The sequence below is a fragment of the Solanum verrucosum genome, unplaced genomic scaffold (assembly GCF_900185275.1).
Source record: "Solanum verrucosum unplaced genomic scaffold, falcon-dt-bn FXZP01000060.1, whole genome shotgun sequence".
Taxonomy (NCBI): domain Eukaryota; kingdom Viridiplantae; phylum Streptophyta; class Magnoliopsida; order Solanales; family Solanaceae; genus Solanum; species Solanum verrucosum.
In genome coordinates, this window is record NW_026020129.1 from 5,414,392 (window position 1) to 5,437,627 (window position 23,236).

Genomic DNA, 23,236 nt, shown 5'->3' on the forward strand with positions numbered 1-23,236 from the left:
AAAGGACTGTTGGTAATAGATTTACGAGTCTTTCGTGTGAGGTATAAGGTATAAGATATAAAGTATAATAATTTCAGGATAAAATATAAGATTATCTTATCCTACGTTTGGTTGGAAGTATTAATTAGATATATAGTTTTTAAATTATTTATCCCATAATTTATACCACATAGTGAATAACTTATTCTGAAATAACTTGTTTCCGACCAAACGGCTGCTTATACTCATAAAAAAATTGTGTAAATTACTGATTTACCAGCATGGTTGGATAGTTGTTATGAAAAGTAGTATATTGTATGGTATATTGTTTTGAGGGATATATTATTTAGATAGATATCAAATAATTACATATTTTAAAAAAATAGACTCCAGTAAATTAATTTGCTTACATATGGTTCGAATAAAATTAGGTATCTGGACAATCAAAAGTGCAAGAGCTGAGTCAACACCAAATTTGATCTGAATATCATGATCTGATAACGATATTATGTAGTCACTATATATATGCTTACAATATTCCTTGTTTTTTTTCCTTTCGTCTGATATTCAATATTCGTATTAAAATTTAGTTAATTTAAATTTATTCTGCATAAAATTTATTTGAAGCAATCTCTTCTGATCAAAACAATTTCATAACTAAGGGTTGAAAGTCAAAACCAAAACGTTTAATTAAGAAACGAACAACTCTATTTGTGGTAGCACATTCTTTGATGGTTATAACTTATAATATTCCTTGGTCACATTATCGATACTATGGTATAAAATAAACTTTAATTTAAACACTATTTTTTTTGTGTGTAATTTCATTCTTTAAATTTGGCTCACTGCTTTTTTTAATACTTTTTTCATCCAGCTCTCATTTTTGTTCCCTTCACATTGCATGCATCTATGAGCTCTTGTTTGAATCACTTTAGTTTTCTTGTAATTTACATAATTAAACTTTTTTCATTTGATTAACTTTTTTAACACACTTCCTCAAGTATTTATTTATAGTTATATACTAAACGCATGAAAATATTATATACCTATAGTGGGTGACAGTGGAATTTTATTATGTTGATCATTTTTATTTGTTGAGAAATAATTATGTTTTGATAAGTTTTTTTTATAAATCAATTTGGACGATATATGTAGCTTAAACTGACTCAGATTTTTAAAGGGATAATTTGGATTAAGGAAACTTGATCTTGAAAATGATACTCTTGAACTTTTGACCCTCGTGCTTTCAAGGTCATTTACAAAATTTGTTGATTTTGAAATTTTATCCATGAAAAAAGCGAGATCAAAAGTTTAAGACCACCTACATTCAAGATCATTTTTGTAAATCACACTTTTGAATGAATGCCCAAAATAATCCGTCAATTATCTATGCTTAGCCCTTAGGCAAATGTGTCTAAATTTGGACGGACTATATTATATTTTCATCGGTTAATTTTGATGTTTTTATACATATATATCTAATGTATGCTGAACAATCAGAGGTGGAGTTTGTGGGTTCAAATTTTAGGACAAGAGAGAAAAATATTACAAAACATGCTTCCTAAAAAAGAAAAGAGAATTTTTTGTTGATAAAGGGGTTCGAACCAAAACACTAATGTGAAAAGCATTTTCACCAATCTTCCTTACCATTGAGTTATTAATCAATTTTGTTTAGGGTTCACAAGTTAATATACATATATATTTATTTAATTTTCTAATACAAATACATAATTTACGGAAAAGCTAGTGAGTTTGTCTGAATCCACAAACCCCACCTAGCTCCGCGCCTTCGTGGACAATCAACACCTTATATAAGCAAAAGATTCTTTATACGTACGATCGTGTTATGCCTAATTTCTAAGAATTTGGTTGAATTATTCATAAAAAACTATATATGATCGAAAATAAATTGTAACAGAAAAAAGAAGCAAGAAGAATTTCTAATATGCTAATTGATTGGCATCAAATTTTATTCCTTTGCATGGCTGTTGATACGCATAATCCACAAGAAAAGAACATCAAAAAAAATTATAGGAAATTATTCTTTTCATCAAACGCTTATTCATTAATTTAGGCAATTTCTTATTCTTCTTTTCCAATTTATTTACCAACCTAGTGAGATATATAAATTTGGGGATAATATATTATCTCTTCCACACTACAAATAGAGAATATATTGATTCATTGTAAATTTAAAGAATCATTTTGTGTTATGAAAAAAAGAACAATATGCCTTTGCCAAAGACTATTTCTTCTTGTTACGTACTATTTTTATCAGAAAAATCATTTTCCTCATTTTTAAGGAATTATTTTTCTTAGAAAAAAAATATTTTCCAAAATTTTTATTACCAATCAAATTAAAAAAAAATATTTGCAATCCAAGTCAAAAGGCTATATGAAAAATACAAACCAAACCTAAATGAATATTCCTCCTATGAACTAATACCTAACTCTCTTCCACCCTATGTAATTTTTTTAATCTCCTTAAGTGTGTTGAATAAAAGCCCTATAAATAAACTATTCTGCTTCAAAATTAAGAGTTTATTTGGATTGATTTTCCACTTATAACTTATAGAAGTTATAACTTAGAAATTTCAACTTATAACTTCTGAATTATTTATGTAATATTTTAACTTTAAATCATGTGTTTATAATTTTATTTTTTTTAGTTTATCCAAACACTTCAAAAATATTTAGAAATTATTTTAAATTAAAAACACTTAAAATAAGTCAATTCAAATAGTCTCTTAAACAAATATCCGCACACAACTTTAAGAAGAGTGACACCATCTTAAAGTCATCATATAGTGCAAGTAACGTGCAAGAAAAATGCACGTAAAGAGTGAGTTGTAAATTAATTTTGTTTTATTTTACTAACCATATTTCAAATTAACTTGAATTTTTAGATGATTTTTTTACAAATCAGAAAAAGAAAAAAAAAGTAGGGTCAATTTGATGAAAGGATCGACAAAATGAATTAGAGTTCTGTAATGTATGAGTGCCATTAATTTGGATTGTTTTTTTAGTTTCAATAACTAAGTATCAAAGCGAATACTTCAAAGAGATGACATGAGACTTAACTAAATGTTTTTACTTTGTGCATAGCTTTGAAGCACACAAAAAGAAGTCAATAAATTTTAGTGATCATAAATATTTAATTGATATTTGTTACATAAATAATCTTCAGATAAGTCCATGAAATTGTTGGACATGCGAACAAAATCCAACTTAGAAGGTGAAAAGAAAAGAATGTTATAAAGATACTTTTAATGATGCAAGATGTTTTACAAAAAATTATGCGAACTCAAACAATAGCGAACAATATAAACACCATACAATGTATGATCAACATGAAAAATTATCACCATCCAGTCACAAATTAATTGTTACATAAATAAGGATTCATCAATTTTGAAGTTGATTTGGATCAAATTGAAGTAAAAAAAAAAATGTGTTATAGAAATTTCTATACAAGAAATTATGATGATGGCCAGAAATTTTGACCTCAAACCTTAATAAATCACCAGGATTTCAGCTACAAATACTGAAAAGGTTCTAGCGATCACCATAACTTATGTTAAGACATGTCTTATCACTAAAATTATAATGATTAATCAAGATGCGTGATTAAAATTTTGAAGAATATCATAACTTATCGTAAAACCAGGTATTGTTCAATATCAAATAAAAAATCAGGACAATCCAATTAATTTTAGTGAATATCATGTTGTTGTTGTTGTTTTCAAGTGAAATGAAACCATCAGATTTTTAATTGGAATCTTATCCACCTCCAACATAATTGTTTGAAGATGCTGCAAATGTATCTAGAGAACTTAAGTCATTAATAATAGTTTGATTATTCCAAGAAAATATATACTTCAATTATCAATGGCTAGAATCAACTTCTTATTCTCTTTAACAAATTGAAGCTCTTTCAAGAAGATTTTTCGAATAATTTCAAAGAATAAAAATTATGTAGGTGCATAATTAGCTCTATTATATAAAGAATATATAACAACGATGTTATTTCGTATTTTATTTAGTATATGCAAAGATAATATTGTTCTTAAAAAATACCTTTTCATTCATCTAATGAATATTCCTATACTTTTTTAAGAAAAAAATTGTCTAGATAGATAGCTTCTTAGATAATCTAATCTGAAAAATCAAGATATAATTTAGCACTTAGTTCCTAATTTATCATTTATCATTAATTATAGTTATTTCTCCAAATTAAGCATTTCTAAATTGTTATATTTATGATATAATAAAATTATTTTTTATTTATTTTAAAAGTGTGTCAAGTCGATACTGAACAAGTAAAGATGGATGGGAATAAGTTTTATCTCGCGTAATAAGTCTAATTTCGCTCCAAATTACTCATTAGCCCGTTGAGTAATTTGTAAATATAGACCCTAAGCTATTTCACTCATTGCCTTAAAAATTCGATTAGTCTTTAATGAAATGTTCAAATTCTTTCATATAATTAGTGAAATGAAAACCAATTAACTTTTAAGATCTTAGATATAAATATTTAAGATCTTAAATATAATTAGTGAAATGAAAAACCAATAATTCAAAGCGTATAAAAGGAATAAGAAAACACTAATTATGCACATGATGCTTAATTATTTAAAATAAAGAGTCAATATTAAAGAATAGTCCACTTTTAAACTAAGATAGTTAAGTCTTTCAACAAATTAAAACATACTATTTTATTATTATTGAAATGAGTGAATATTTCATGTGTCAAAAAAAAGCAACCATTTGAAAGACAAGAGGGATATATATAGAAGGGGACCTCAAATATTAGGTGGCATGTATAGTATTTTTATTTTTGATATCATAGAGAAATCAAGCTCACTCCCCTCCCCACCCCAACCTCATCAAGTACCTTTCGTCAAAAAATTATACTACAAATAAAAAAATTATCAACTTGATTTCTCCACTATTCCTATCCCCACCTCACCTCTTTAATTAGGTCCTAAACAATTTTTTCGAAATGCGTTTAAATCCTATGCAATATAGGTTAAATATTTATATAATGAGACCACTTATTGATACTCCCTCTGTTTCACAAAGAATGACCTAGTTTGACTTGCCACAAAGTTTAAGAAAATAAATAAGACTTTTGAATCTTGTGGTCTTAAATTAAAGTTATGTCAAATGTATAAAAATGTCTTTTAATCTTATGGCCTTAAACATGCCACATGGAAAGTTGAAATCAAAATGTTACCAAAAAAAAGAAAGAGGTCATTCTTTTAATTTTGAAACAGACTAAAAAGGAAATGAGGTCATTCTTTTTGAAACGGAGAGAGTAGTACATAATTACAATTAATTTTTTTGATAAATAACTATCTAACATGTTAATTATTGCAAGTAAATTAAATTGGCCAGCGTATACATACAACATTGCAACTTAAATTTATAAAAAGAATGAATTACGTTTAACTCAACCTTAAAAGTTAGTTCAAAAGATAAAAGAATCCTAAAAGGGTTGATGCGGGACTCTTTACTTCCCTCAAGCCCAACTTGAGGCTAGACATCTAATGCATAGGCAATTTAATATAAAGAGTCCAACACCGAAAATGAAAATTGAAATAAATCATATTCTGATATCATACTATATCATAGTGAAATGTATGTATATGATCTCATCTAAAAACTTAAATTATAAAAAAATACCGAACACATTTTTTTTAGTTAATTATTAGCTATGTCTCTATGACTTGTTTTTCCACCACAAGTTAATCTCCACCGTTAGAGACAAATAAGTGCCTCAAACCTCTATAAATACAAATGTGTGTCACTCACTTTTATCCATACTCTCAACCAACTTACTTTCTCTCTTCATTTCCACTATCAAACATCTCCTCTTTCAACTTATATTCATTTTATTTATTTTGAGTTATCATCAATCAATGGCTTGCTTAGAACTCTCCAAAGAGGTATATAATATAATTTTTTTTTAAAATTTCTTGTAATGATTATTAATTAATTAGTTATAAAAATCATGAATTTAGCTCACTCTTCTTTAGTCTTAGTGCCAACCATTTACCTATATTGAGTTATAGAGAAAATCACACATCTTTATAATCTTCTCATGCAAAGGGAACACATTTTTTTAATTTTTTTTTCAAGAAAGTGAAAAGAGAATGATCTTTTAGTTATAGTATTTCTTCACTAAAAAAATGTATTTTTTTTATATTTTTATTTTTTTGTTGGAAATGAAATCTTGATGATCATAAATAGGTGAAGGTGAAAGGAGAAGAAGAAGAGTGTACTAATGATGGAACTGTTGATTTTTATGGAATGCCTGCAAACAGAGCAAAAACTGGAAAATGGCTAGCTGGAATTATGCTTCTATGTAAGTTTTTTTTTTAACACACAAAAAAAACATAATTTTTCCTTGAAAAAGGCAAAAAAGAAGAAGAAAAAGAACTGATATTACAATGTACTTATCTTTTCGTTTTTATACAGTATAGTTTTTTCCCCACATTAAAATAAGTGTTAAGATATGTCATAGTCTATATATGGTATTAAATTCTCTGACTTCATGACCGACTCTTTTTTCCCCTTTGGTGTGTGGAAAAGGTGGTTATGACATAAAAAAATATCTCTTTTTTTTAAAAAAAAAAAAATAAAAATAATACATTAGACTAATTTTTTTGGTTAGATTTTGCAGAAGAGTTTTACAAATTTGAACACTTGTTTTCACTAATTTTTACCTATCGAAAATAACTTTTTAAGGTACCATTTGCGTATATTCTATTTTTTTCACACTCCAACAATGAAATCATACCAAACAAAAATGCATGTCTAAACATAACGAATTCCAAGAATTTTTTTTTTCTTTCAAGTTTTCCTTGAATTTCCAACTTCTTTGTTTCTATTTTTTTTTCTTTTTCTATCTTTAGTCTTAAATAAAAGAAAAAGATGATAACTATGGGAAGTGGTGAGAATTGAGTAATAAATGAAGCCAGCTATCATATGAGGAAAATGCCAAAGAGTTATAAGAACAAAGACTAGTTTTACAAGCAAAATACTAAGGACATGTGTCAAAAAATATTTTCTTATATTGACAACTCTAATTATATACGTATATAAAATTTGTATGTATATAAAACTTTTGGGAGGGGGGGAGGTTGAGAGTTCAGAGAAGGTATGTACTTTGTGATAGGGTTTTTTTGGCAGTAATAGCAAAAATTCAGTAGAAAAAAACAAAGAGACAAAAGTGGAAGAGGTGGGGATGGGGTAAGGGGATGGCGGTGGTGACAAATTAAAAGCATGCAGTAATACAAAATACATTTTTGACACTAAAATATATTCATACAAATATGGGTGCCACGTAATATAATGAAAAAAAATGTTCTTGGTGGACCCCATAATTGATCTGGATTTTTGTTTATCCTTATTTTCTTTTTTATTGTGTTTCATTTTATAAGTAATTTTTTTTTCTGAAATATAATTTGTGTTTCATAATTACTAGAAACATGACTATTTAGGGATGGCGTATTAAATATTGAAATGTGTATCAATGAACATGAAGTGTTTTTATACCATTTTCTGATTGGTTGTTGGATTAGTATGTGGAAGGATGAGGTGTTAAAACTAAAATGTGTATCAATAATGAATATCGGTGTTCTTATAACATTTTCTCATTGGTTGTTGGACTAGTACGTAGAAGGATGGCGTGTTAAAAACTGAAAGACGTATTAATGAATATCGGTGTTCATCATTGTAACTTCTTTTGTTTGGTTATTGAACTAGTACATAGAAGGATAGCGTATTAAACATCGAAAAGCATATCAACAAATAGAAGTGTTCTTATAATTGGCGTTTAGTACGTAGAAAGATGACGTATTAGCGGTATAAAGATGTATCAATATTAATAAATATTGTATCATGTTTTGTGATAAATCATTGGTCTTATATAAATTGCCTTTTATTGAGAGTGTAGTGACAAGTTCGGAATGGAGAACTTTTACATGCTCTGATTATTTTTTTGGTACAAAAGGATAGTAATATATTATAACTTAGTATGCATCACTACAAGAGAGTGGCAGGGCATGGCTACTGCTAGTATACGGGAAGGAGGGTAGGGGTTGATTATAATATTTACTAATACTATTGAGCGATATACTTCTAACAAAGAGAGTTCTGACTTTGTCTGCTTCCAGGCAAACGAAGGAGGAATTACCCATAACAAAACGGAGTTTGTCATCCTTTAACTGCCTTGATTGGTCATTCTACTAGTGGGGAATAAGGAAAAAGTTTCGATGAATAGAGTATGGAAAGTGGTTTATATTCAACACTGAAAAGTCACTCGGCATGTCTTAATAATTAGGAGTAGGGGTGTAAAAAATCGAATTGAAAATCAAATCAAACCGCAAACTGAGTCAAACAGAGAAAAAAAACCCAACTAGTGGTTGGTTTGACTTGGTTTGGTATTGGAAATAAAAACCCGACTATATTTGGATTGATTTGGTTTTAATTAAAAAAAAACAACCCGAGACCAAACCAACCCGACATTATATATATAATTTTAAAATTTTATTTTATACATAAAAATATTTACTTTGATATAATTTTTAAATATTTCTTATACTTTTTCATAGTTTTTTTCTTTTTAATATATTATTTCAAGTTTGAAACTTAGAATTCTGAATGGTTAAATAAAGATTATAGTTCACAGATGTTGGCAATTATAATAAAGCTTAAATCAAAATCAGATTAATACTAATGCAAAAAGAAAATCAATTCAACACTAAGAATGACAATAATATTGAATATTTATTCTTTGATTTTACATTGGTTTAGACAATTCAAATACATAATCTAATTTAATTTCCTTTAATATTTAGTCATGTAACTAATACTTATTAAACTTATTTTAGCATGATTTCGTACTTTTAAATTATGATCATTTTCATTATGACTTGTTAATTTGCAATTGTTATTTTACATGATTTTATTATTATTATTTTTTTGTTGATTATTTTAGTATCATTACTCATCATATTTTGTGTTATTTTCTTAAGAAACACCTTAGATAGTTGTATTTTGGTAGGACTAAAGAAATATTTGAAGTACAAGTAAATTATATGTTTGTATGAACATTTTACCAGAAAAACCCGAAAAAATCCAAAAAAAACCCGAGGTTGAAAAATCCGAGTTTAATTGGTTTAGTTTGGTTTATAGATTTAAAAATCCGACACAAATGATTTGGTTTGATATTTGAAAAATCCGAACCAACTCGGCCATGTACACCCCTAATTAGGAGTACTTGAAAATAATTAATGATTAGAGTACTTCGCACGCCCAAAATTCGCAAAAAGGGCATAGTGTTGGCATATTTTGACATTAGGGCATATCATGTTGCCAAGTTGGCATTAGGGCATAGTGTTGGCAAGTATTGACATTTGAGTGCTTGCTTATGTACTTAAATTGATTTAAAAGGGGAAAAATAAAAGAGGAAACAAAATATTACTTCTTCGGTCCACTTTTACTTGTCAAATATACTAAAAATGGATGTCCATTTTTACTTGTTTAGATTGAAATATTATAATTTATCACTTAGTTCCTAAAAATGGATATCCTTGAAAAATCAAGATATAATTTATTTCTTAGCTCCTAATTTAACCCTTGTTACTAAATATAGACATTTCCCAAAAAACATTTGTATTTATTATATTCGAATAGTGATATAGTAAAATTGTCATTCAATTTTATGTTTCTTGAGAAAGGTGTCAAGTCAATACTGGATAAGTAAAATTGGATAGAGGGAGGTAGCCCCTTTTATTTCTTTCCACAAGTGAATGATTTAAATGTGGTAGGAATATCACTACCATATCAATGTCATGGTTAACTACTTTTTTAGGCGTACAATTATCACTAATATTAACTACTAATCTAAGAAAGTAAAGCCTATATATTGACAAGAAATTGATTGGAAGAGAGATAAATGAAATATTTGTTGTTACTTCCTAATTATCAAATTCAAACGTAGTACTATATCAAATAGTTTGCCACAATTTGTGGTTTATCTTACTTGAGAGGGTAAAGTTGAAAGTTCTCCACATTTTTACAAGTGTGTCTCGGTCTTGATCGATCGATTTACCTAGTTAACCATGCTAAATCGTGTGGATGTTACATTCCCCTAATTGTGTCTCAGGCTTGATCGATTGATTTACCTAGTTATAACCATGCTAAATCCCACTATTTTGGGGAACGTAACATCCACATGACAAAATGTACTAATTCAACTATCTCATAGACGACTCTGTCTTAACCTTGATTGATCAACTTAACTAGTTAGCCACTATGTAACACGGATAAAACCAAATCGATTGATTCAACTATCTCATGAACGAACGTTCTTTTCTTAATCGATTGAACAATAAAAGGATCACCTAACTTTCTAAATTCTATTTATATCCAGTGAATCAAGGTTTAGCTACTCTTGCGTTTTTTGGTGTTGGGGTGAATTTGGTGTTGTTCCTAACAAGAGTGCTGCAACAAAACAATGCTGAAGCTGCGAATAATGTGAGCATATGGACGGGCACTGTCTACATTTTCTCTCTTCTTGGCGCGTTTCTTAGTGACTCTTACTGGGGAAGATTCAAAAGTTGTGCCATTTTTCAAGTCATCTATGTAACGGTAAGTATCCAATTACTTGGACCCCACTTGAGGAATTACACTGGATATGTTGTTGTATTAGTAGTTATTATCGTTGCACAACATCATATCCAAATTCAATGATCTTGAATTCTTGGAAGTAATTAACTAGTAATTAATGCAATAATTATAACTTGTTAACAGGGATTGGTACTATTATCACTGACGACACAACGTTACTTACTCAAACCGGAAGGTTGTGGGGAACGAGAAACTCTATGTGGGGTGCATTCAAACATGGAGATCAGTCTATTCTATGTCTCTGTGTACATGATTGCTCTCGGATACGGAGGCTACCAACCTAACATTGCTACCTTTGGAGCTGATCAGTTCGATGCACGTGATCCTAGGGAGAAACAATCAAAACTAGCCTTCTTCAGCTACTTCTACCTATTCTTGAACCTTGGTTCGCTTTTCTCTAACACTGTTTTAGACTACTTTGAGGATGAAGGCAAGTGGGCTCTTGGTTTCTGGGCGTCTGCTGCGTCTGCCTTTGCTGGATTGGTTCTCTTTCTTGGAGGCACCGCGAAGTATAGACATTTCAGGTCTAGTGGCAATCCTATAATCAGGTTTTCTCAGGTTATAGTCGCTGCATCGAAGAAATGGAGTGTAGAGACACCAGAGAATGAAGACGAGTTATATGAAGGCGATGATGAGAGCGGTAGAAAAATGCTACATACTCATGGTTTCAGGTGAGTAACAAAACATTAATGTTCAAAGAACTTGTGTCTGTACTGTATTTAACCCGTTCTAATAAAAAGTTGTTTTAAACGTAGATTCTTGGATAGAGCGGCCCTGATGACATCCAAAGAACAGGACAATGAGAAGCAGAGTAATCGCAACCAATGGCGCCTCTGCCCTGTTTCACAAGTTGAAGAGGTTAAATGCATTTTGAGGCTGTTGCCAATTTGGCTATGTACTATAGTTTACTCGGTAGTGTTTACTCAAATGGCGTCAATCTTTGTTGAGCAAGGAGACGCCATGAAAACTACCATCGGAAACTTCAGGATTCCTGCTGCTAGTATGTCTACCTTTGACATCATGAGTGTAGCAGTTTTCATATTCCTGTATCGTCGAGTCCTTGATCCTATAGTCAAAAACATTAAAAAGATCAAGGGAGAGGGTCAAGGGATAACTCAACTTCAACGAATGGGTATCGGACTAGTCATAGCTGTGATGGCGATGCTTTCAGCAGCAATTGTGGAGTGCTACAGGCTCAAGTACGCGAAAAAAGAGTGTACACATTGTGAAGGCTCAAGCTCTCTGAGTATCTTTTGGCAGGTTCCTCAATACTCTTTGATAGGAGCTTCAGAAGTGTTCATGTACGTAGGACAACTGGAGTTTTTCAACGAGCAAGCACCGGATGGTCTCAAGAGCTTCGGAAGTGCATTGTGTATGACATCGATATCACTAGGAAACTACGTGAGTAGCTTACTCGTGAGCGTTGTGATGAAAATTTCTACAACTGATAACATGTCTGGATGGATCCCAAGTAACCTCAATGAAGGTCACTTAGACAGGTTTTACTTTCTTTTAGCTGGCTTGACAATCTTAGATTTAGTTGCTTTCATAGCCTGTGCCAAGTGGTATAAGGGTATAAAGCATGGTGGTGAAATGATTCAACAAGTAAAGGAAGAAGATAAATGTGAAGTTTAATGCAACTTTCTCATACTTTTTTAGGCATTTTTGCCACAACAAATAAACAAGAGGATGAACTATATCTCCTCAACTTTTGTACAGATTTACTTTTTAAGACAAGTTATCGTTATTCTACTTATGGTTTACAGTGCCTCTATCGAAGAAGAACAAGTCTAATACTCCAACCCTGGTTTTTGGGGATTCTATTTCGATATTCACCTGGAAACTCATATCTTTATATACGAAATCACCTTTTTTCCCCCCCAAAATTCCTTACCTTACCATCAAGAGAATGCAGCTTCTGGAATGGGAATAGACCCATGCACAGAGGAAGCTGTTTCCAAAAACCTTTAAATAGTTCTGTTTTGCTTTGCCTGTCATCAACAACAACACACGGGGTTCTATTTTGGCATTGTTTTGCTTTGCCAGTGATCGTGAGATAGTAATTGTTTTCTGATTTCTAATACACCATGACATATCCAAATGGAATTGTGACAATGATAAATTTTAAAATGATGCTAAATTAAGTTATCAAATCTTAAGCTTCCATTCTCAGATTTGCTAGAAAGTTCATACAAAAATGATACACAGATACATGTGTATCTCAAAATTGTAACTTTTAAGAAGATTTTTCCAATTTCATCAAATGCGGAACTGTATATAAGAAACTGTATCCTAGATGTCTACCACTCAACATGATTCGACCAAAGAATACGCATATTAACTTTGGACCTTACGGACTTGTATGTGGTGAGTAGAATGCCTACGCCAGATAGGTTGTGCTCCACTTTGGACAAGAGTGACATATTGCCCATCCTTCACCGAGCTTTTGTTCTACAGGATACACGAAACAATAGAATTAGCTGTGTTTGCATGGAGCATCCTCAATCTCAAACAAGAAATGCAGAGGGAAAAACACATTAAAAAGACAGGAGACGTCACTAACCACTAAAAGCTTGATAGCTCGGGAAAAGGTCTCCTCTGCATCTTCTGAAAACTCCATATATATAGGGACGACACCATGAAACAGAGCAAGACGCTGCTTCACCCTTTCACTGGCACAAAAGATAAATTCATGTCCTATGTCAATAAATACATACGTAAACACATCTTGATAGATAGATAAATAGAGAGAGATGGAGAGGCCACTTGCTAGAGGTGGCAACATTAGCTCATGAAAACATGACCCTGGCTATTGACCCGTCCATTTATTAGCTCAGCCCGTTTTAGCCAATCAATAAAATTGGATTGATGTGTATAGATCAAACTGACCCATGAGAAATCTTGTCAAAATATTTTCAAAGAGTCATTTTTTTTATTTGATATATTTTATATATAAACATAATAAAGAAAAAAAAATAGTTTTATTAGGTACTAAAAAACTATAAAAGAGAAACCAAAGAAACTAAAACTTAGTAAGAATTGGGGGTTTGGGTTATGATACACTTTCTAATTCAATTTAACCCAACCCATTTCTGTCCATATAACTTTTGGGCGGGTTATTGGCCCACTTATTAACTCAGCCCATTTTGACCTGCTCAAATTCAGTTCAACCTGGCCATTTCTTTATATAGCGTGAAAGAACTCAACACTTCACTTTAAAACACAGAGAAAATAGCTCAGCAGTGGAGCAGGTCAAGCGAAGTCCCTAAAGACTATAATTGTGACTAGAGAAAGACTAAACCATGACCCAATATATTAATTTACTTACTTGTTCGTGAAAGCAAATATTGTTGATGAAGGCCGATTATGACTTAAAATTATCGCCATGGACCCAGTTCTTGTGAAGACAATGATGGGAGTGCTAAGGGTATCAGCCATTGTGGAAGAGTGGAAGGCAAACATTTCACCCATATGGCCCTGCAAAATATATCAAACAGATGAGCATTTTGCGTAACAATAAAAGTTGAACGTGATTTCCTGGTTGGATAATACGGGAAATAAAAACAGATAAAGATCCAATAATATATATAACTCTTTTTGAGAGAAAGGTAAATTGAAACGTGAAGTTACATAGAATCCGTACACCACATATACCTTATGGGCGACAGATTGACTTGGAGAACTGGTACTGTTTTGTAGGCTTGACTCAGTCCTTAATGCAACAACATGCATCACGTGAACTGCCTTCAACGGGTACCTATGCATTTGTGGAAATAGATGGTTCATTATTTACAAATCAACTATTCCAGGTTACTAAATAACACACAATATAACAAACAAAAAACACAAAATAAAAGAGGATTCTAATTGAAATAGTTTGTGTCTAGAACAATACTTACTTCCCATGAGCGGTTTCCCCTGAAAGCATTACAGCATCAGCACCTTCACGTACTGCAATAGAAATGTCTGAGACTTCTGCCCTGGTTGGGGTTGGGTGATCTATCATGCTTTCAAGCATGTTTGTGGCTACTATAACAGGTTTTTGCATGCTCCGACACCTTCTAATAATGTCTTCCTGCAGATACATGTAATAGCAGTTTCTCAGTTCTGACTAAGTTCCTAAAGTAAGATACCAAAGGGTAAGGGGGTGAAGGAATTTCTCCAAGAGAAAAGATCATTGACGCCGGTGGCCAGAATGAATGCAGTTCAGTGGTCAATCCTGTTTCAGTAATTCTAGCACTTACTTTTATAGTGTTAATTAAGAGAATCAAATTGATTATGTTAATAGATAGAAACTTTGGCCTCCTAAACTAGTGAACGTTTCCCTGTTGGTTTATTCCAATTTACATCAGGAATGAGAGCAATCATTTCCTTGCGACAAAAAATCACGATAAGTAACTAATCTTTGACAAGAGTATGATAATACCACACAACATTCAGTTCAGAAAAGAGGTGTAAATGTAGTTTGAAAGTAAACCATGCTGAATGAAAGAAGAGAAAAAGAATATTGAAGAACAATAATTCTCCTATAATTGCAATGGGGTTTTATTGCTGCAGAGGTACCAGGGGGTCAAAAGGCTGAATGAACAGGACAGGTTTGTTTTGATGGGCACCACAGCTGTGTATATAACTGACACGGAGAAATAGTTCAAAGGTAACAGGAAACTCCAAGCTTAGTAGGTCGACTAACATACAGATTTTTCATATGCATCAGTGCTACGTTTCTCCTCCCAAACTACTAGGAGCATTTGATTCCAAATCTATGCAATTGAGTGATATTATAAAACATTCTTGTTCAGACTTCAGTTGCCACGGAAATATTTATAATTGTAAGCCTACTGATATTTTGAACATTCTGGTTAACTTGCGATGGGATTATAACAACAAAAACTTTTGTGAAAAATCAACAGTAATACCACATAAATATATTCAACGATTACTCGCCTCCCTTCTATGATTTTGTTATATTTTGTTCACCATATTGACCAAAGAGCACAGATTTAACCAAGATGATGTGATTCGTGATGGAACATAAGTTTTCTTTAGCAAGAGATGGTATTATAAAGATATAACCATCTCCGCACTTGATAACACCTATTAAAGGCTCATGAAATGAAGCTGTATGCCTAGGCATTGAGATTACCTGCAGCAGTGGGACTTCCTCGATTGGAAGCTCAGCTCCAAGATCACCACGGGCCACCATTGCCTATCAACAGTTGCATAACATAACTTAGAAAGATGTCCAAAAAGATGTTAAAATAATTGTTGTGGTCATTTAGAAGATCAAATCGATGTAGCATGAGTAACTTGGCTTAGATTGGCATTTTGATCTGCTAAATAAAACAACTAACTTCGCCAGTAGAATTGTCAATCAAAAGCTTTGACACACCACCCATTAATACAATCAGAGTTCTGGGAAAGCAACTAGAACTACACAAGAAGATTGACCAGCCCTTCTTCATAAGATACAACTATATTTCTACAGCAAAATTTCCTACTTCTATTAATAATTTCTACTGCAGCCAGAAATACTTCCAACACACATATACCAAGAAATAAGAAACGCAAATTAGAGATCAAATCCATTTTATTTTGCACCAACATTTTCACCTATGTTGCTCGAACTCTTCAAAAATGTTGACGGGTGCGTGTCAGATCCTCCAAAAATAGTGTATTTTTAAAGGATCCGACACGGGTGCGGCAACATTTTTGGAGAGTCCGAGCAACTTAGATTTTCACTGCATCATCCTTCACTCGATAAATAGAAGCAAGACAATAAAAATACTGATATCATTTTCGTTACGGAGCCTTACCCAACACACTCGGTCACACACTGACATAGGAAAAATAGCATGAGTACTGAAGTTAATTAAATAGGCAACATTTTAAACACACTGAACTAACCCCATCAGATGCAGTTAAGATCGAGTGGAGATTTGGGATGGAGTCTGCACTTTCAATCTTTACAATAACATGAATATCTGCATTACAACCTGCAAAGTAGCTCTTCCAAGTTCAGAAAAAAAGAAGAAGGAATGCAACTATGAAAGCCTTTGACAAGGTTACATCCCTACAAATAATAGGTAGGAGATCCTTATCCCAAAAAAAACATAATAGGTAGTAGAAACTTTACTTTTAAGGTAATCTTTCAATTCATGGACCACCTTTGCATCCTTCACAAAGGAAACAGCATAGAAGTCAACTTGATTGTCCACGCCAAACTTAATATCATCCCAGTCTTTCTCTGTATAAGTTACAAAAAAAGATCAAGCTAAAGTGTGGTCTTACCGTCTTAGTAAAAAATTAGTAAGTAAAATATTGTAGGGAGGTGGGGTTCCAGAAATTGAACAAACCTGTTATTGAAGGTAGGGTGGCACTTTTCCCTCTTACGTTTAGATGCCGTCTTGATTTCAGTTCTCCCCCATCAATAACTTCACATTTCACTACATCGCTGGTTTTTGACTTCACAACTAATGACATCATCCCACCTGAATGAACAAGAGTAGGTAATTGAGATTACGGGACAAAAAGGTTTTTTTCCCAAGAGACAAAAATAGAAAATCTGGATCCAAAGAGCACTCTAATTATTGATTTTTTTGCTTGAGATGCAACCCCATTCCAAAATAATCACAAAATGATATTTAATCTTTGCAAGAACAATTCACAATTCCAGTTTTGTGTGCTGCAATTAGTTAATAAACTAAGAAAACTTAATTACATAATACAATTCCAGAATTTCACAGGAACTGTTAGACAAGACAAGTGCCTCTCACGTTCAACCCAAAGGCCTTTTTTAAGTCCTCACGCACCGAAGCAAGTCCCAGATTTGTCTTTTAAAAACATGGTTTGTGCTATAGCAATGTTTCAGCTAAGGAAATAGTGTTTATCAAGAAAAAATGGATTAGTAGAAATTCAATTACCGTCAACGAGTAGCGTGTCACCCGACTCCACATCATTTATGAAATCGTCATAATTTACACTAACAGTGTCTTCTGTGCTGACTCCTCTTTTAATGGTAAAGTTGAATTCTTGACCCTCCTTAAGGAGTATGGGTTGTGGCACATCTCCACTTCTCACCTCAGGTCCCTGCAAGATATATCATAGGCAACATAAGAATATGACAGGAAGGGGCTCGTTAGCATAGTGTATAATTGTCCTATAACTTATATCTCATCTTAAAACACTAAATAAACAAGTTACTTTAACTATCACACTTGGGAAGTGGAAGACTACCGTGACAGGTTTCAGTCTTCATAATAGAACAAAGGTCAAGCATGACAAAGAAGACATGGTTATGCACATTGTAATTGGTAACTGGATAAATATCCAAAATGTATTAACTTGTCTATGGAACAACATGTGACATTAACAATTCTTTACAACTGAAGATGACAATCTAGCAACAGAAGATGGATCTCAATTTTCATTTCTTTTAGTCGATAGCTCAGTTCCAACACGATCTTCATATCAGTTGAAAAAAAAAACTAATTTGCCTCACCCATTTGCGAACTTGTGAATCCAAAACAAAATGAACAGTATAACAGCTTTTAAGTCCCACATACCCAAACTTACAAGTCTATTTCTTGATGATGCTAGTGATAAGTGGTAGCCACAAGAACAGGAACTGGACAGGATTTTCAGTGTTCACTCTGTTTACTTTGGTAAAACACAAAAAGAATACTAAGGAAATCAGTCACCCTGTCCATCAATCCTCGACATGCCAAACTGATCACTTGAAAAGCAGTTTTTACCATCTAGTCACCCTAAAGTTTAGTTTATAAGAGGAAGGAGCACAAGTCTTTGTTTGATAATATGGAAAGGATGGTTTGTCTATTCACCTAGATTACTTTACTACCACCACCACCCCAACCCTTCTCAAGTTGTTTCCAAGGATTAGCAAAATCGAAATAGTGAAATTCTTAGGTCATCTCAATGGGTTCAAAAGCCACCAAAGCTACATGTATTTGCTTATGATATTGACACTCCCAGCTGTGGTAAAAAGCAGGACAACTGAATCCCAAAAAATTTGCTAGACTCAAATAACCCACTCCAATCGAAAAAATATTAAGGCATATGCTATATTGATTTTGTTTTCTTTATAACATTGATGTACGGGCCAACTTGTGTGCACCTCGCTTTTTCCGCCGGGTGCCTGTTACTTCCCACCAACACAGGTATCAGAGTCAACTCTGCCTATCAAAGCTTAAACAGATGAGAAAAATCACCTAGTTTTTTTATGTCTGCTTAGATTTAAACCCTGGTTTTCAAGGCTTACACCCACTTAATTGACCACTAGGTCACACATCAGGTGCATAAAACTATGTGATCATATTTTAGACAAACACTAACATTTGCAACTAGGGAGCTAATAATAAGCATTACCTTAGTGTCCAACATTATTGCTATAACCTTGTTCTCAAATTGAGCATTGTATTCTTTAACAAGGTCAATTGTTTTCTGATGTGATGCATGGTCTCCGTGTGACATATTCATACGTGCCACGTTCATTCCAGCTTCTGCCAATTTCCAGATCATCTCCTTTGAGCTTGTAGAGGGACCAATTGTGCAAACTATCTTGGTTTTTCTTGGAGAGTTCAGATACACACTTTCCTTTCCCAGACTGTAAGGACTGGACTGAACCACAGAAGGGAGAAAATTACCATAAGTTGCTTTTAAGAAAAAGGACTCATTAGAATGTTCAAAATATGTGCTGTTTACAGGAAACAAATGGCTAAAAGGGAGAATTTTGATAATGAAAAATAATACATCAATATAAGTTTCTGTTTGCTCAAAATACATAACATCTATTAAATGTGAAAACTTTTGAATAGGCATGTGCAAAGTGTGCATTCAACTCTTTACTAGAAAGAGGCGGTTAGAATTTGTTTGCTCTTGTTTTCATATGTTCCTCGCCCTTCTCTGGGATATCCCAAGGCTGTTTATGTCTCTAGCATGACCACTTGATGAAATCTGGAGGGAAGTGGGGTAAATGGCCGATACTACTGGAAGGATTCCTCTTTGGATAATAGGTACTGTAACTGGTATTCTTGTAATCGGTTTAATAGGTAAAAATCACAAACATAAGACCACTGATAATGAATGAAAAGCATTTGCAATAGATAGGCTAACAGAGCTTACTAAAATAAGCATCAATTGCCAGAAAATCCAGATGTATTCACATCCTTCCATTTACTAAAACGTTTAGATTGAGTAATATACAGGGGATGCATTTTCTCAAGAATAAATGTCATTCTCGCCAATTAAATTTCATATACTTCCGCATGTAATGCACTTTGTTCAGACGGCAAGCCTTGAATCAAAGGCTCGCAAGATAAATATTGCATAGGAAGCAGAGCCAGGATTTTCACTTGAAAAGTAAACACACAACTAGCCCAAAAGAGTTCGACATCCGCTATATATATAAAAATAATTTTAACCATATATAAATAATATATTTTTTGGCCGATGAACCCCTGATCCTGTCCTGCACTGGCCGGGAAGCGCTTCATGCATAAATAAGGTCTTTTTAATTGCACTTTCTCTATGCAAAACTCAAACTTTAACAAATGAAAACGTAAAAACCACAGGTCATTATTCAATCTTTAATACGGAGCTGAAATAACAGGTAAATCAATAAACAGAAACAGGCAGATACATCAATAAATATATACTCCGTTCCAATTTATATAACAAAGTTGAAATGTCGAGATTCAAACTTTTAAAAAGGTTGAACATCAGTTACTGCGAAAAGGAAAGTGGATTGACTTACAGATGACGTAAGAGGTACATTGAAATTACTGTTATCATCATCATAACTAGCATGAACATTGTTACTAGCACCACGAATATGGTCAGGTGATTTAACAGCCACGGTTTGACTCAAACCGTTCACTCGTTTCCGGTGGAAACGCAAATCGGAGAAGAACAAATCACCGATGTTCTTCGCCGATGAAAGCCGATCCAACGAGGCGGCTGATTTAGCCGCCGCGTCGGATTTCAATGCGGTGTGTAGTCCTCCTGTATGCAAATTCAATGCCGCCATTAAAGTAGTAGTAAAGATGAAGAGTTGATAGCTACGAAGAACGAGAAGAAGAAGAAGAAGAAAAAATGGAGCAAGTGTTTTGTGTTTGTTTGTGGTGAAATGAGGGGAAAGAGACGTGAACACCAAAGAGAAGCGGCTCAGAGTAAATAGAGAGAGTTGTGACTAGGATTCATTTTCTACTTTCTCTGCCCTACTTAAACTGTATTACTCGTCCCCACCCCTTCTTCCATACACACCGCACGTTTGTTTCACACTCCCCCCTCATTATGGGGAAAAATGGTCCAATTTTGTTCATTTTCTTTTTTTTATATTTTCTCCGTTCACTTTTACTTATAAAACTCATATATTACATTAATCTAATTGTGAATCTTCAACAAATGTTTTGATTACTCCCTCCGTCCACAATTGTTTGACAGGTATACTAAAAATAAATGTCCAAGATTAATTGTCAATTTAAACAATCAAGAAATAATTAGTCACTTTTTTCCAATTCTGCCCTTAATGATTGTGTAGTTCAATTGAAAAGTTATGTGGACTTTTGGTATTCTTGATATAGTAGGGTTATATTAGTCAAATTACACCTTGTATTAAATTTTCCTTGAGGGATGTGTATGACCTTACCCTGACAAACAATTGTGGACAGAGGGAGTATTAGTTACGCTCAATTTTAAGAATTAAAAAAAAAATATAATTCTAAAAATAATATTTCCTTCATTTGAAAAAGAATGGTCTAATTTTCTTTTTAGTCCTGTTTTTTTAAAAAAAGATTCATTTTCTTTTTTGGCAACACTTTAACTTCAACTTTTCACGTGGCATGTTTAAGACCGCAAGATTAAAGGGTATTTTGATACATTTGACATAACTTTATTTAGAATAGCAAGATTAAAAAATCTTCTTTTTTTCTTAAATTCCGTTTCAAATTAAATTAGGTCATTTTTTTTAAATAGAGGGAGATATATAATGATTTTAAACATGTATGAGATCGATACAAACATAGTTAGGTCTACTAGATCGATGTAAACGAGATGTGTACTTGAAGAGTGGGTCCCAAATTGATTTTTTTTTTAATAGTACCATATATTATGATATTTAAGATTTTGTGGTTCGATAAAAACTATGTGACAATGACAAGTAGGATAACGACAATGAATGTGGGGGAGCATTGTTCAACAGACTCGCTAGGTTTGGCATGATTCCCATAAAATTTAGGAAAAAATTCAAGTTGGTTGTTGTATGAGATTATGATTTGATATTATTTATAATTTAAATTTTTTAAGTGATAGTTTTTCATATACATGAAAAATTTCAGAATTTTTTATTTTTATATAATTTTATCCAATAAGTAAAGTGTAGCACATAAATAAGATATCGAAATAGTCTAAGGCGTCATATTGACAAATTACACATCTCGATCGCTTTATGTTTGTGAGTACATACTTTAAAAAATAAATATTTTATAAAGATTCATGTCCCCAAATCGTAAGTCCAAACACATGCTAGATTTGGTTGAGAACAAGTTCTCTCGGAACCAGTCGAAATAACTTATTGCTTTCTCAAAAGGCCTGAGATATACACCATTGGACCATTGCACCAAATCAGTTTTTACATTTCAAAATTATCCAAACTGTCGGCCCATTTTTCAGATGCTGATCCAATTCCAAATTAGAATAGGCCCGGTCCATTTATATTTTCATTTCTATTTAAATGTGACTACGCCTAGTGAAATCCTTTACAATACACAGATGTACACACCAATTTATTACACTATGAAATGATAACTTTTCCCCCTTTTTTCTTCTCCCTTTTAGGGTTTTCTCAAATTCATATCGCCGCATGGATCTGCAATTTTGTAGATCTAACAGTTACTTGCTGAGCATAAGAGCTGAGAAAATTGCAGTGAATGTGCTTCAATTCCAAACCGAAGGCAAATATTATGTTAATTTCAGCTATTCTGCACCACCTGTTGGAATTGGAGCTAAAGATGAAGAGGTAATGGAATCTTTGAGAGATGGGAGTTTTAGTATTATTGAGATATGTGGTATGGAGGGAGTAGGAAAGAAAAGCGAGGAAGATTGTTCGATGATGTTGTTGTGTTAACAGTTACATAGAAATCAAATTTGAAAAAAATTCAGAATAAAATTCTGAATGCAACTACCTCAAATATTGATGCAAAGTCACATCGACTACGTGTGTTTGCAATATTTGTGAGTACGTTCAAGTTGAAACATTATCTGAAAAACAAGTTTGGATTCTTTTTTAGCAAAAAATTGATAATTCAATTGATCATCATTCTCTTCCTCGTATAGCAAAAGATGTTGCAGAGTAATGCAACGGTTTGGCTGGTTGCATGAATATTAAATTCATCACAAATTTCATAAGCAAGAAGCTATGAATTTTTGGAAAGTAAGGAAACCAGGTACCTCTTTTTGCTTTGTTCTTTGTTCGAGTAAAATAGTAATATTTGACAAGTTAGGTCATCTATTAGAAATTGAAAGATGGTTTCTTGTTATCGTTGTC

The 23,236-nt window shown here is 32.5% G+C and overlaps 2 protein-coding genes across 4 annotated transcripts; one reads left to right on the forward strand and one right to left on the reverse strand.

The window, feature by feature from the left end:
• The first annotated feature begins 5,900 nt into the window (after positions 1-5,900).
• Positions 5,901-12,433, forward strand: LOC125826913 (protein NRT1/ PTR FAMILY 7.3). The gene is made up of 5 exons (XM_049506264.1): positions 5,901-5,927; positions 6,232-6,346; positions 10,421-10,638; positions 10,801-11,348; positions 11,433-12,433. The coding sequence occupies exons 1-5, from the start codon at positions 5,901-5,903 to the stop codon at positions 12,310-12,312; spliced, it is 1,788 nt and encodes a 595-aa protein (XP_049362221.1). The 3' UTR covers positions 12,313-12,433.
• A 394-nt stretch (positions 12,434-12,827) lies between these two features.
• On the reverse strand, positions 12,828-20,883 carry LOC125826914 (pyruvate kinase isozyme G, chloroplastic). Of its 3 annotated transcripts, none has more exons than XM_049506265.1 (12): positions 20,447-20,883; positions 19,060-19,311; positions 17,598-17,763; positions 17,031-17,165; positions 16,811-16,921; positions 16,582-16,670; positions 15,821-15,883; positions 14,577-14,752; positions 14,332-14,434; positions 14,006-14,154; positions 13,241-13,349; positions 12,828-13,128 (listed from the first exon to the last, which is right to left on the reverse strand). In XM_049506265.1, the coding sequence occupies exons 1-12, from the start codon at positions 20,717-20,719 to the stop codon at positions 13,015-13,017; spliced, it is 1,740 nt and encodes a 579-aa protein (XP_049362222.1). In that variant the 5' UTR covers positions 20,720-20,883; the 3' UTR covers positions 12,828-13,014. The 3 variants fall into 3 exon arrangements, with proteins under 3 accessions (XP_049362222.1, XP_049362224.1, XP_049362223.1); XM_049506267.1 differs by having other exon boundaries at positions 20,459-20,726; XM_049506266.1 differs by having other exon boundaries at positions 19,060-19,306; positions 20,454-20,726.
• Between the last annotated feature and the right edge of the window lie 2,353 nt (positions 20,884-23,236).